Source organism: Sarcophilus harrisii, chromosome 2 (genome assembly GCF_902635505.1).
Source record: "Sarcophilus harrisii chromosome 2, mSarHar1.11, whole genome shotgun sequence".
NCBI lineage: Eukaryota > Metazoa > Chordata > Mammalia > Dasyuromorphia > Dasyuridae > Sarcophilus > Sarcophilus harrisii.
Window position 1 is genome coordinate 435,247,073 of NC_045427.1, and position 14,485 is coordinate 435,261,557.

General features: G+C 40.6%; 1 protein-coding gene across 1 annotated transcript in view; it reads right to left on the reverse strand.

Moving 5' to 3' along the window:
- Nucleotides 1-7,884, reverse strand: part of ANGPT4 (angiopoietin 4) — a 62,835-nt gene extending 54,951 nt beyond the window's left edge. Inside the window, exon 1 of the mRNA XM_031954155.1 lies at nucleotides 7,237-7,884. Within this exon, the coding sequence (XP_031810015.1) occupies nucleotides 7,237-7,536 (300 nt within the window). The 5' untranslated portion in view covers nucleotides 7,537-7,884. The remainder of the gene's footprint in view (nucleotides 1-7,236) is intronic.
- Between the last annotated feature and the right edge of the window lie 6,601 nt (nucleotides 7,885-14,485).

A 14,485-nucleotide genomic window follows, 5' to 3' on the forward strand; every position in this document is an offset into this window, starting at 1 on the left:
AAGGACCATCTTTTTAACATCAACATTCTTCCAGGGATGCTGCGGGGCTGCAAGTCATAGAGAACCACAGTGGCCAAAGGATTCCAGCTGTGGGTCATCCAAAGGGCAGTGTGTGTGGTGGGTGACAGGAGGCACTACAAAATGTTAACAGGATGCAGTTGCACAGGAGAAGGGACAGAAAGGACATTATCAGAGAGATTTATGACCAGAAAAAGAAGAGAAGTTGTCAAGACATTCAGCTGGGCTAGACCTGGAAACACAAAGGCCTGGGTACAAATCTGGTCTCAGATATCACTTAGCTGGTAGGATCAGGGCACCCACTTAATCTCTTTTTATTTCAGTTTCCTCATGTACAAAAATAGATATAAATGATCATGCTTATCTCCTAAGGTGGTTGTGAGAATAAAAGGAGTTATTTGTAAACCTGAAAATGCTAAATAATTGTTAGCTCTAGAGAGCAAGAAGTAAAAAATAATGGAAAAAACTGCATAATCTACTAGGGGATTAGCAAGAATCCCTACTTCTATTTCTGAGTAATAAAGAACTGATTAAATGGGTGCGGGTGGCAGAGTGGGACTGGAGTATTGATGGAACTGCTCCCTGGGGCAGGCAGGGAAGGGCACTGATAGGGATCAGTTTAGTCTCAAAGTCCCACCTTCTGTGGAGGTCTAGGCAGCCCCTCCTTGCTGTGTCCAGTCAGAAATCCAAGTTATGTCAAACCCCGGAAGTTAATTTTCCCTATAAACCTGTCCATCACTCATGCAATCTTTGCTGAACCCCTTTTGGGTCAGTCCACCATGACACTCTACCTTGTGATTCTTCTTATAGTTAACTAATTCTTTTAGGGTGCCAAATTCCTCTATAGATTTAGCCTGCAGCTAAGGGTATGCTTCAGTCTCATAGAGTGTTCCCTTTCTCCTAGTTAATTGTGAGTTCCACTAGGGAACTTGTCTTTTCCATCCTTAATTATTAAAATTCCTTTCCTTGCTATGTGCTTTTCCAACTTTATTTCATATTTACCACTCCTGGTGTCTACTGAATCCCTTCATTTTGTCTGTAATCTCTTCTCATATATAAACCTACCTTTTGCCAAAGAGAATGGCCATTATGAGTTCTTCACATGACCGAACCCCAATATTTGGTACCTACAATCTCATCATTTGATGCTAAACCCCAAACATAATTTGGAACCAGAAATTGCTCTTCTAAACCACATCATGAGCATTTTCTCCCTTTGCGTAGCTCAATGAAACTTTACCCCAGATGGACAAGTCATAGTGGAGAGTTCTTTTGTCAGAACTTTGATCCACTACAGAAGATGATGGCAAACCACTCCAATATCTTTGCCAAGAAGACCCCGAGTGTTAAAATGCTAAAAGAGAGGACATCAGGATGTAAACCCCTCAAGTTGGAAGGTGTTCAACATGTTTACTGGGGAAGAGCTGAGGGCAACTGCAAGGAGTTTAATGAACATGAGCTGGGACAGACTCTGGGAGACAGTGGAAGTCATAAAGACTCAGCATGCTGTGGTCCAAGGGGTCACAAAGAATCAATTGAATGACAACAATACTATATGGTACTTACAGAGTAGATTCAGGGTAACCTAAAAGGAAAGGGTGCAATTTTGGGGAGAACTTGACTATTGTAAATGGCGATACTTGAAGTGAATTTTGAAGGAAACCAAGGATTCTAAGAGAAGAGAGAAAAGCTTCTGGACACAGGGTGGTGGCCAGTGCAAAGTCAGAGAAAAGTGGCACACTATATATGTGAGAAATAGCAGATGGGCCACTATGGTTGCATTGTAGGAGTGGAGGGGAATAATATGCAAAAGAAGTAGAAAGGTAGGAGGAGTCAAGTGGTGAACAGCTTTGAATATCAAACATAGGGATTTATGTTTGACCTAGATATAATAGGGAGTCATTGGATTTTAATGAGAAGGAATATGAGAGAGAGAGACAAAGAGAGAGAGACAGAGAGAGAGAGAGAGAGAGAGAGAGAAGAGGACCATTTTGGATACTCCCTATTGGACATGTAAAATAAATTCTCTATTGTTTAATGCTACATCCGAAATTACAACACAATCTGGTCTATTTTCCACATAGTTGCTGAAATGATTTACTTAAATGATTTACCTACTTACCTACCCATAACCTTCAATTCCAAAATTCTTTGTATGTGTGTGTACTTTTCTTCTGTCTCTGTCTCTCTGTTTCTTCCTCTTTTTCTTCCTTCCTCCTTTTTCTCTCCTTCCCTCCTTCCTTCCCCACTCTCTTCCTCTCTTACTTCCTCCTTTCCTCCCTCCATCCTTCTCTCAGTTTATATGTTACGGGACTGGATTTCAAGAAAGAGCTCATTCAAACTCAGGTACTGTGATTCTTTTCCTATTATATCACACGATTTCCTTTAGGGAAAGGTCTAAAACACAACATCATTCAGCAAATTCCATTTAATTCAACAAAATTTATTAAATTTATAACACATAAGACATTTCCCCATCTGACTTCTATGTTTCTGTCAGCATCAATCACATGGACTCCCATATTTGTGACTTCAAGATTACCTTTGATTTTTCCAGCTATCTCTCATATCCAAAATAGTCTCTTATTCCCACTGATTCTACTACTAAAGTTTTCTCACCTGCCCTTTATTCTCTATTACCATCAATATTACCCTCATGCAGGTTTTCTTACTGTTCAGCAGAACTATTGGACTAACACTAAGAGGTTCCTTCTCACTTCCACTCAGCATCACCTTCCAAACAGAACATACTACTGCCAGAATCATTGTCACATACATAGAGATCTGGCTGTATCCCTCTTGGTTTGAAAAAAATTCATCAGTGATTCCTCCTTGTCTTCTGAATAAAATTAAAATTAAAAGCCAGCCGTTCAGAGCCTTAACAATCTGGTATCTTACTACCTGACATTAAAAATTAATGATTCATGGTATCACCCCACTCCTCACTATCCACAGCAGGAAAAATGATACTGTTAGAAGGAATTAAGAAAGCATTGCTAAGGATTATCCAGTCCTTAGCAAGAAACTGCTGTCCTTAGCAAGAAACTGAAGACCTAAGGTACATAGGAAGCTGTTTCATCACTTCATCTGATTGAAAGTAAAGGTTTTAGCCGATAAAGGTAGATTTGGAATGCAAAAGTTGGTTAAGAAGATGCCAAAACAGATTGGATTTCTTTGGTGGTGTTGTTCAGTCATGTCCAACTCTTCATCGACTCCCTTTGGAGTTTTCTTGACAAAGATACTAGAATGGTTTGCCATTTCCTTCTTTAGTCCATTTTACAGGAAACTGAGGCAGACAGGGTTAAATGACTTGTTCAGGATCACACAGCTAGTAACTGCCTAAAGCCACATTTGAACTCAGGAAGATGAATGTTTCTGACTCTGGGCTTGGCATTCTATCCAATTTGACACCTGAGTGTTCCCTGGATTTCTATACCACTGAGTAAAATACTGAAATAACAGATTCTTGGTTGGAAATGAGATAGAGCTAATATACTCAAAATACTTAGTGATCTCATCAGTGTAGGTATTTCCCTCCGTCATTCTGTCAACAAGCACCTGTTAAGTACCTACTATATTCTTGGGGCACCTATGTGGTACAATGGATAAAGAATCATCAGTTAGCCACTGGGAAGTGTCTAGCTGTGTGACCCTGGGGAAGTCACTTGACCCTGTTTGCCTGTTTCCTCATCTGTAAAATGAGCTAAAAATGAGTAAAAGGAAACGGTGAAACAAGCCAGTGTCTTTGCCAAGAAAAACCCAAATGTGACCCTCAAATGGGGTCACAAAAATAGTACACAGTTGAAACAATTCCAGGCACCATATTAAGCACTGCTTGATACAAAGAAAAACAAAAGATGTCTCCATTTTTCAAGGGGCTCACAGATCACACCTATTTATGCCTGTTCATCTTGGGAAACTTATATACACTTTCATTAGTTCACCTTCATGGTCCATCCCATATGTCGGGTCCCTTCCTCACTTTCTCATGATGTGACTAATATGCCAGTGGAGCTGGTAGATTGTGGAAAACTGAGCTAGAAATAGTCCCCTCTGATGAGCCCAATTCTTACATTTCCCTGATGAGACTGTCTCTTTCATAATTCCTCATTTGTAATGTGTTGAGCATTATACACATCTCTCATTCGCTTCTCCTGTATCAACCACAACTTTGGCAAATGTAGTGCTCTTTGAGTCGTAACCATAGAACAACATAAAAAGAATAATGCGCTCCTAAAGATGAATTTTGTTTCAAGGGCCAGGTTAGGGATATTTAAAAAAGCTCTGCAATTTCCCAGAAGCAGTCCAGTCTGAGTTCTACTCATGTTTAATTCTAGTTTCTACTAATTATTCATTTATAATGGGCCTCTCTGTGATATAAATATATGTATATGTGTACAATATTTGTATGTATACATATTATTATGTAGGGTGTCTCAAAAGCTTTAGTTCAGGTTAAAGGTTTTAATAGAAGAAATTGCATTAAGCCTTCTAGGATATTCTGTATATATTTAATATAAAATATATCTATTTGTATACATATTTAATATATACATATAACATCCATGAATAAGCTCTATAGATTATTTACTTAACTGCTTTTATAACTTTGACAAAGGGCATCTTCATCCACTTTGGTTTTCCTGTGTGGATATTTGGACCAAATTTGTTTTGATTGATTATGCTCATTTAGGAGGCTCTGCAATGTTCTAATAATGTTTCTGTCATCATTCATAAACAGAAACATCTGGAGGACCCCATAATTCACAGGGAATCTCTCTTTAATTATGGCTTTATTCTGGATCTCCTTTATACAAAGGGCAAACACTTTTGGCTAACATATCTCTCTGTTTTATGTCTCACTTGAAATGAATGGTTAAAAGTCAATGAATAAAGTTCTCTCTCTTATTTCTTTTAAGTTCTAAGAGGATTTCTTTAGGCTGAAGAGGAACTCACTGGGAATAATGAAGTATTGCTGATCAGAAAATAAATTGTGGGATGCTCCATTGAGAAGAAGAGTTTTGAGGAGAGAAGAGAAAGCTTGGAACAGGCACTGTGGGGAATGAGAGAATTAATCTCATAAGCACAAGATGGGAAAGACATGGTGAGATAAAAATTTATATGAAAATGATTTGGGGGGTGGTTCTTAATGGATTGTAAGCTTATTATGGATCAATAGTGCAATATAGCAAACAAAAATGCTAGAGAGATCTTGGGATACATTAAGAAATTAATACTGTTGAGAATAAGGGAGGTGACAGGCTCATTTCTGTTCAGTTCCAACTGCTAAAGTTTAAGAATGAGACTGATAAATGTCCACAGGACAACCAGAATGATGAAGTATCTTGGGATTAATCTGGGGAAGAGAGCACTTAGTGGTGGTAAGCGTTGAGGATGTGAAAGGCTATCATGTGAAATTCAAGGTATCTGAAAGTGGAACAAACTAAGTTCCTCTTTATTGGAAATCTTCAAGAGAAGTCCATTTGGGGAATGTTTTAAGTATCAGTTGAATGAGATAGCTTCTAAAATATCTTCCAACATTGGGGTGCTATGGGATCTGGAGGTACCTTTTCTGCTTTATTTCTTATTACTCCCTATCACGGACTATTCAAAGTCATTTTATGTGTCCTCACTTACCCACCTCTTCTTCTTTGCTCAAATGGTTTCTTACATCTAGAAAGCCTTTCTACCTATTTTCCCATCACAACCTCTGCTTTTTGAAATTTTAAAATCTCATTTCCTCCTTAATCCATCAGAAATGATCTTTCCATTCTAAAAGTTTCTTTGGGTCTCTCATATTCTATGTCACAGTTACTGTACAGTCTTGTATATTTGTGTTTGTGTCCTGTGCTACCTCATTATATTGTAAACTTCATGAGGATATGGACCACTTTTTTGGTTGTTTTTTAACTTTTTTGCTGCTAAGCACAGTGTCCTAAATATGTTCAGTACTTAATAACTGGTCCTTGAATAGATAAATTTTGGTGTTGTAGCTATAGGGTTCTCAAAGTATTTCATGTGAATGACCTTATTTGAGACTCATGACAATTCTGTGAAACAGGCTTTAAAAATGTTAACCTCCTTTTTCCTCCCTCCCTCCCTTCCTCCCTTTCTTCCTCACTCCCTCCCTCCCTCCCTTCCTTCCTTCCTCTCTCCCTTTCTTTCTTCCTTCTAATAATCCTAGATACAATGGTTCTCCTAGGGATGTTATGATGAAAGTGCTTTGTAAATAAACCTTTGTAAACAAAGAAGAAAACAAACATATTATAAATGATCCTAATCTGACCAAGATACAATAGAAAGTGCCTCAGGATGTGGGAAATAGACCTGCTTTCTAGCTTCCACTCTGTCATGGACTCCCTATGTGACCTTACACTAGTCATTTCACTTCTGGGCCTGAGTAGTCTCATCTGAAAAATAAGATTGTGGGTAAGATGTTCTACAAGGTTGTTGACAGTGCTAATATTCTATGTTAATTGCAGTAATAGTAAGAATAGCTTGAATTTCTGTAAGCTTTCACCTTTACAAAGCATTCTCTTAACCATCCAGGGAAGTTGGTACAATGTGAATCATCAGGCATCTTAAGAATCACAGAAACTCTGAATCTCTGAATCACAGAATCTCAAAGTTAGAAGGAACCTCAGATACAGTCTAGTCCACCTCATATTTAGCAAATATTCCTGGACAAATGACCTTGGATTCCCTGCTGGAAGACCTCCAATGACTGAAAACTGTCCACTTCCCCCCAGGCAGCCTGTTCTCTTTTGGACAGCTCTAATTGTTAGGAGGCATTTCCTTATATTGAACCAAAATTTGCATCTCTGGACCTTCCACCCACTGCTCTTTTTGGGGGGAGAGGGGGAATTTAGCAGATTAAGCTGAATCTCTTCTACATGACAGGTTTCCAAGTATTTACTAGGAGCTGTCATGTCTCCTCCCCTCCCCCTTCTTTTAAATTCTGATTTTTGCAAACAGGGTATATCAGGAGAAAGGACTTACCCAGAGGAACCAGGTGAGGAAGCGCTTGCTTTTTTCCATCACTCAGGTTCTATGACTAAGGATTATTCTTGATTTCTTATCCGTTATTGATGGTAGAAGGGACCTCCAGATTTCCAAGGACCCTAAAATTTGTCCACTCCAGCCCCATGGCCTTGAGGGGCCGCGTTGCCTCCTCCTCCAAACAGGCTCGACCCCCCTCATGCCCTCCCCCTAACTCACCTTCAGCAGCCACTGAGTGTTGTTCTCCAGGACCCGCTCTAACTGTTGCACCCTCTGGGCCGACCAGTCATTCCCCTGAAGCGCTTCTGCCGGGGAGTCCCGCTGCAGGGTGTTGGCGCTGCCGCCAAAGGCCTCCGGCCCTGGCGGGCACGGCTCGGGCTCCGGCAGCACAAACGTGTAGCTGCACTGACCGTGCTGGACCCGGTGGTAACGGCGGTGGGCGCCGCCCTCGGCCCTCCTCCTCTGGGGGCTCACCGTGGCCACGGTGGTTAGGACTAGGATGAAAGTGCCGGTCCTCATGTTTGGCTCCGGGACTCCCAGGCTGTGGGATGTGTGCGGATAGACGCTCCGTATCTAAGTGGAATGTGTGTGTTTATATATGTGTGTATGTCCAAGTGTGAGTATTATATATTGTGTATTTACGTATGTGGAGGTACGTATGTGCTGGGGGGAGTGGCACAGTTAAAAACCTTGCCAGGCTGCTCTCCTCTGTCCCTGGTCAGGATGGGGAGACAGACAGACAGACAGCTGAGGAACCCTGCCCACTGAGATGTTCAGGGAGGCTGCGGTTGGGAACCACACAGCTAGGCTATTTATATTCGCTCTAAATACCGAAGCTGCTTCCTCTTTCCCCACTCCCCCTCTTCCCCCCACCCTCCCTTCACCTCTATTCTTTCCCCATATTCCCCTTCCTTCCTTCCTCCCTCACTCCCTTGCTCTGGAGTCTCCCTTCCTCTCTCCTCAGCTCCTATAAGTCCTTTTAACTGTCTAGTAGCCTCCCCTCTACCCCGCCCCTTTTCAGCCAGCCCTGCATCCCAAACTACATACACACCAACCCCAAATCTCTCTCTTTTCTTATCCCTAACTCCGCTCCCGGAGCTCAGAGCTCAAATTTCAGCCTCCCTTACCCGCCCCTCCACAACTTCCCTCCCCTTCTTCCTTCCTTCCCCCTCAGCCTCATTCCTCCTTCCCACCCCCACCCCCACCCCCCAAGCCCTCTCTCCCTCCACCACTACTCTGGGTCTTTCTCATCCCACCACCAGCTTCTCCCTGCTCTCTTAGCATTAATTTGGCGGGCCACGTTTCGGCCCAGAACTGGAATGACCCCAAGAGAAAGTATTTGGGGAGGGGGAAGGGGAGAGGAGGGAAGGAGACTTTTTTTTTTTTTTTTTTTAAACAATGCCTATGTAGGGAGAAAGCAATTTGGAGAGAAGACGCTTGAACCCAGGTCAGATCCCAGCTCTTCCCCCTCTCCCTCCTCACTCCCGTGGACACAGCCCAGGAAATCATCGTGTGATCAGGACCAGCTGGACCTAGGGTTATGGAAAGCGCCCTAAAGGAGATGATTCCTTGGCTCCTCCAAGCTGGTCCTACATAACGCAGGCTTTTGGGAAGAGCGCTCGGGCTCCCAGCTGCGGGAATGAAGTCTGACATGAGAAAGTCAGAGAGGTACAGAAAGGAGGTGGGGAGACAACAGAGCAGCTTTGAAGTCGTTCCTCTACTCTGTACGTTCGTTTCCCCACCACGTTTCTTTCTCTGTCAAATGAGGACACATTTGATCCCTGTCCTGCCTCCTTCACAAGTGTGTTGGATAGAGAACAAGGCACAAAAAGAGCGTCTTGGAAAAAAAAATTGTAAACTGTTGTATATTGAAGAAGGGACATTTGATAGACTGAGGGCTGGGCTTATCATCAAATGTCTTGGTTTTGGTAATTGGTTCTTTTGTTTACTTTTTGTGTGATTTTGAGTAAAAAATTTATTTATTTATATGACTTGCTCAGGGTCACACAGCTAGTAAATGTCAAGTGTCTGAGGCTGGATTTGAATTCAGGTCCTCTTGACTTCTGGGCTGGTATTCTAGCAAGTCATTTTCCATCTCTCTGTGAGTCAATTTTCTCATCTGTCAAATGGGAGAGAGAATTGACTTAAATGATCTCCAAGGAACTTTATAGGAAAGAAGGAAATGAGCATTTATTAAGTACTTATTATGTACCAGACAGAGCTAATCACTTTAAAAATAGCTCATTTGATCTTTTTAATATTAATATAGACAGCTAGTATTTATATGAAGGCAGCTAGATGGCTCAGACACAAATTGTGTGAACCTGGGCAAGTTGGGTAACATACATTAATCCACTGGATAAGGAAATAGCAAACTACTCTACTCTATTAAGAAAACCTTGTGGATGGTACTGGTGCATTATGATCCATGGGGTCCCGAGGAATCAGACATGACTGAATGACTCAACAACCACATTTATATAGCACTTACTATGTTCTTGGCACTGTACTAAGTGCTTTATAATTATCATCTTATCTGACCCTCACAAAACCCCTGGCAAATAGGCGCTATTTTTCCTTTTTTTTTTTTTTGGCAAGGCAGTTGGGGTTAAATGACTTTCCCAGAGTCACACAGCTAGCATGTGTTAAGTATATGAGGTTGAATTTGAACTCAGGTCCTCCTGACTCCAGAGGGAATACTCTGTCCACTACAACATCTAACTGCCCCCAATAGGGGCTGTTATTATTAATCCCATTTTATAGATGAGGAAACTGAGGCAGAGAGAGGTTAAGTGACTTGACTTGTGGCAAGTACTTCACTAGGATACAAAGTAAGATAATCCTTGTCCTCATAGAACCCATATCCTAATTGTAGGAATGCTACATGTTTGTATACAAAATGTATACAAAATAAACAGTGAAGGGAGTTTAGTGGGGTGCAGGGAGCTGAAAGCTGAAGAAGCAAGAATGAGGTCTCTGGAAGAAGGTGACGCTGGCGTTGATCCTTGAAAGGAGGCAGAGGTGAGCAAGGGGACTAGGTCAGACCAGATGACCTCTGAGGTCTCTTCAAAGCAGGACATTCGGGAATCGTTTAACTCCAGTCCAAAGGCATGAAGGAGAAAGATGGGGAGTTTGGTCATCCAGTTTGTCTGGAGTTTAGTGATAGAAAGTAATATGTAATCATTCTGGAAAAACAGACTGGGGCCAAATTGTGAAGGATTTTAAATGATAAAGAGGAGAATCTGCATTTTATCTTGAAGAGAAGGAACTACTCAATATTCTTGAACACAAGAATGACATGGTCAGAATATCTATATGACAACAAATAAGAACCTTTTTAAAGGGTTGGGGAGAAGAAGCCTAGATGCAAAGGAAGGAAAGAAGACAAGCAATTATTAAACACCTAGTATATGCCAGACACTGTGCTAAGCCATTTTCAACATTATCACGTTTGATTCTCACAGCAACCCTGGGACATGGGTGCTTTTATTATCCCCATTTTTTTATAGTTGGGGAAACTGAGGCAGATTAAATGACTTGTCCTAAGTCACACAGCTAATAAGTGTCTGAAACTGATTAAACTCAGGTTTCTGACTCCAGGACTAGTTTTCTATCCATGTACCACCTAGCTGCCTCTATCCCTTGTAGGGAGAACATTATAAAGGTATTGCAATAGTCTAGGTGAGAGGTGATAAGGGCCTGGACGAGGGTGACTGTAGTGTAAGTCAAGAGAAGGGGACAGATAGAAGAGATGTTGATAAGGGAGAATTGAAAAGACTTGGCATCTGATTAGATATAGGAGTGGCAAGGGTGAATGAGAGTGAAGGATGACTCAGCTTGTGGACCAGGGTGATGAAAAGAATGGGGGTGTTTTCAACAGAAATAGAGAATTTAGGAGGTGGGATAGGTTTGGAGCAAAAATAATGAGTTCTAAGCAAGGTCTAGACACTGAACATATGGAGGATTATTATGCTTTTATTAGTCTTGGGAACTCCCAAGCGAGGAAACTTAACTCTACATCTGCTCGGAAGCATCTTCTCTGTACCTCAGAATATTAGAGTGTTGCTTGGGGATCTGAGATGTGAAGTCACATTTCCAAGGTCACACCAGAAGATCAGAGAGCTTGAATCCTAACTCCTAGGTCTCCTAGCTCCAAGGCCAGACCTTTATCCATGATAGTACTCAGAGCTAGGAGAGGCCAATGAAGTCTACAGCACGAAGCAATGGCAGATTTTTTTTTGTTTGCTTTTTCTTCCTCTTTTTTTCTGATTTTTCTTTCACAACATGACAAAGATGGAAATATGTTTACAATGATTTTATATGTATAACTTATATCAGACTGCTTACTCTCTTGGGGAAGGAGCAGGTATGAGAGGGAGGGAGACAAAAATTCGAAACTCAGTCTTACAAAGATGAATGTTGAAAATGATCTTTTCATATAATTGAGAAAATACTATTGAGAAAGGAAAAAAAAAAGAAACAAAGGCAAACTTTTCACAGAAGAACAGATTTAGTTTTGAGACCTGGACCAGTTAAATGACTAAGTGTCCAAGGTCAGACAAAGTTAATAGTAGAATTTGAACCCAAGTCCTCTTACTACAGAATTCTGTCCATTGAGCATACAGTCTATAGGCTGATCTAGTCTACGCTAGACTATTCTAGACATTCAATTAAATTTTCAATTAGTTATCTTCAAACTAATCTTCAATTAGTATCTTCAGTCGTCTGTAAGTGATGACAAACTTTATAGAATTTTTAAAAAATTGTCTTATATGTTATATTTTTCATATGGTTTGATGCACTTGAGTTCCATGATATCCCTATGTATTAAAAGTAGGATATTAATATGTCCAGCATCCAGATGGAAAAATCAGGGCCCAATTCAGTTCAACAATTTGCATAAGATTTGACAATGAGTTAAGTCACAGAATAGTGTGTGTTGATGTGTGTGTGTGTGTTTCATCATACTGTGCAAGGAAGGAGATCCCTACAACAATAGATGACATCCCACCTTTCTGGCCCCATTGCTGTATAAATCCAGGAAGGCCATTTATACTCCTTGACCTCAATATTGTTCTTGGTCAGGTCAGTCCCTTAGGAAGGAATAACATAATAAGTGCCTATTGTACGCCAGACACTGTGCTCAGTACTTTACAAATATTATTTTATTTGATCCTCACACTAACCCTATGAGACAGGTGATATTATTGTTCCTATTTTTACAACTGGGGAACTTGAGGTAGACAGGGGGTAAATAACTTGCCTAGGGCCAGGTCAGTTTCTAGGGGAAGAGAGGAGAGAAAAAGCATTTATTGAGCACCTCTTATATGTCAGGCACTGTGCTTAGAGATTTTTAAACATTATTTTATTTGATTATCTCCATGAACTATTATCTGAAGCTGGATTTGAACCATCTCTTCTTGAGCCTAGGCCAGTGCTCTGTCCACTGCACCATGTAGCTGCCTCCTCGGGGAAGTGCTGAGGAGGTTAATGGGAACGCCTGGATTCTCTTCTGGGTGGCCGGCTGCCTCTTGCTCCCTGCCAGCTGGGCTGCAGCGGAAATTTCTCTCTGCTTGTTTTCACGGAGAGGGAGCTGATTCTGTTGTTTAGTATTGTTTCTTTCCTCTTGTTTCCCAAACTTTGATGGTGTTTTGACCTGGGCAGGATGCTTGGGGGTTGGCTGTAGCCTTTGCTTTGCCACAAGGGAAGAAAAAAGAGAAGCCCTTTCTGACTTAGGAACTGTAACCCTATGGGAAAAGATTAAAAAACAAACAAACAAAACCCCCCACTGCCCCATAGAATCAGTTAGATGAGGTCTAGGTTGACAGCTTCCCTGAAGAAGGATCCCTTTACCACATTCTTGACAAGAGATCACCCAGCCTCTGATTAATGGCAGGGAACACAGCTCTCTCCTCTTCTAGGTTGTTGCAATTCAGTCATTTCAGGAATATCCAAATCTTTGTGACTCCATTTTTGGCAAGGATACTGGAGTATCCAGCCTATTTTACAGATGAGGAAACTGAGGCAAATAAAATTAGGTGACTTACCCAAGATCATACACCTAGTAAGTGTCTGATTTGAACTCAGAGCTGCCTGAGTTGAGGCTTAGCTCTAGCCACTGTACTAATATAGTATTTATAGCTGGGAGAGCTTAGACAGGATCCAGCCCAACCTATTCATTTTCCACAGGAGGAAAAAGACCCAGAAGTAATGTGACTTAATTCAGTTACATGTTTAGTAATAAACATTAAAAAAAAAAAAAAGAAAACTCTGGTTTTCTGACCCCAAATCCAGTATCCTTCCCATACCTAATGCTGCTTTCTCTTCTTCAGGTTAATTGGACTCAATTCCTTTAAAGAATTTTTTCTTGTCATAGTTTCCAGGCTCATCACCATCATAAGTTCATCAATACGCCTCCTGAAACATGGTGCTCAGTACATAGTACTTTACACAGAATATGAATGGGCAGAGAAGAGAGGGATATCCCTTATTTTGGGTCTTCTGCTCAAAATTGTAGAACAAGATGTCAATAGCTTTTTGGGGCTGCTATATGCTATGCTCAAAATTGATAGAGCACCAGATCTGTAGTCAAGAAGACTTAATTCAAATTTGACCATAGATATGAACTAGTTAGCCCTGTGACCCTGAGCAAGTCACTTAATTACTCTCTGCCTCAGTTTCTCCAACTATAAAAATAATATTACATATCATCATTATTAGTATAATAATAGCACCTACCTCGTAAGTTGTTGTGAAAAAAATATTTGTAAAGCATCTCACATAAGGCAAGTGCTAGATATATAAATGCTTATTCTATTTCCTCCTATAATGATCTCAGAGGCTCTCTGATCCAATCTCCTCATTTTGTAAATGAGGAAACTGAGACCAAGAGAGATTTATTTCAGAACTCAGCTCTGAAACAAATCACAGGTTGTTGGTAGAATCAAATTAGTAAAATATACTTATGCATATATTCATATTATATATACAGATATACTACATATCTGTATATAAATTATATGTATTGCAAACTTTAAGGCACTTGATCAATGTCAGTTTAATAACCACATTAAGACTGGGCCCTGGTTAGGGGAGGGGGATAAGCAACCTCTCTCAAGTCTGCACTTGTTTATGTCACCCTGAGTGAGTCTACCTACAAGAAGAGTCAAACTCTATATTCTCTCATATTTTGACTCTTTACATGTCTACCTAGGGAGTCCAAGGAAAAATTTGCCAAAAAAAAAAAAAAAAATAGGTTCAGGTCATGTCTAAGATCAACACAAATTTATTAAATGCTTACTATGTACCAGGTACAGTGTTAAGGTCTTTCCAAACATTTGCTTTGAATAGTTTAAGGGAAGTAGAAAGATACTCAGTATACAATATAGATCATTAATGGCACGATTATTTATTTACTCTACACAAAAAGAATGCTAAATACACACAAGACTCACAAGCATGCATTAAC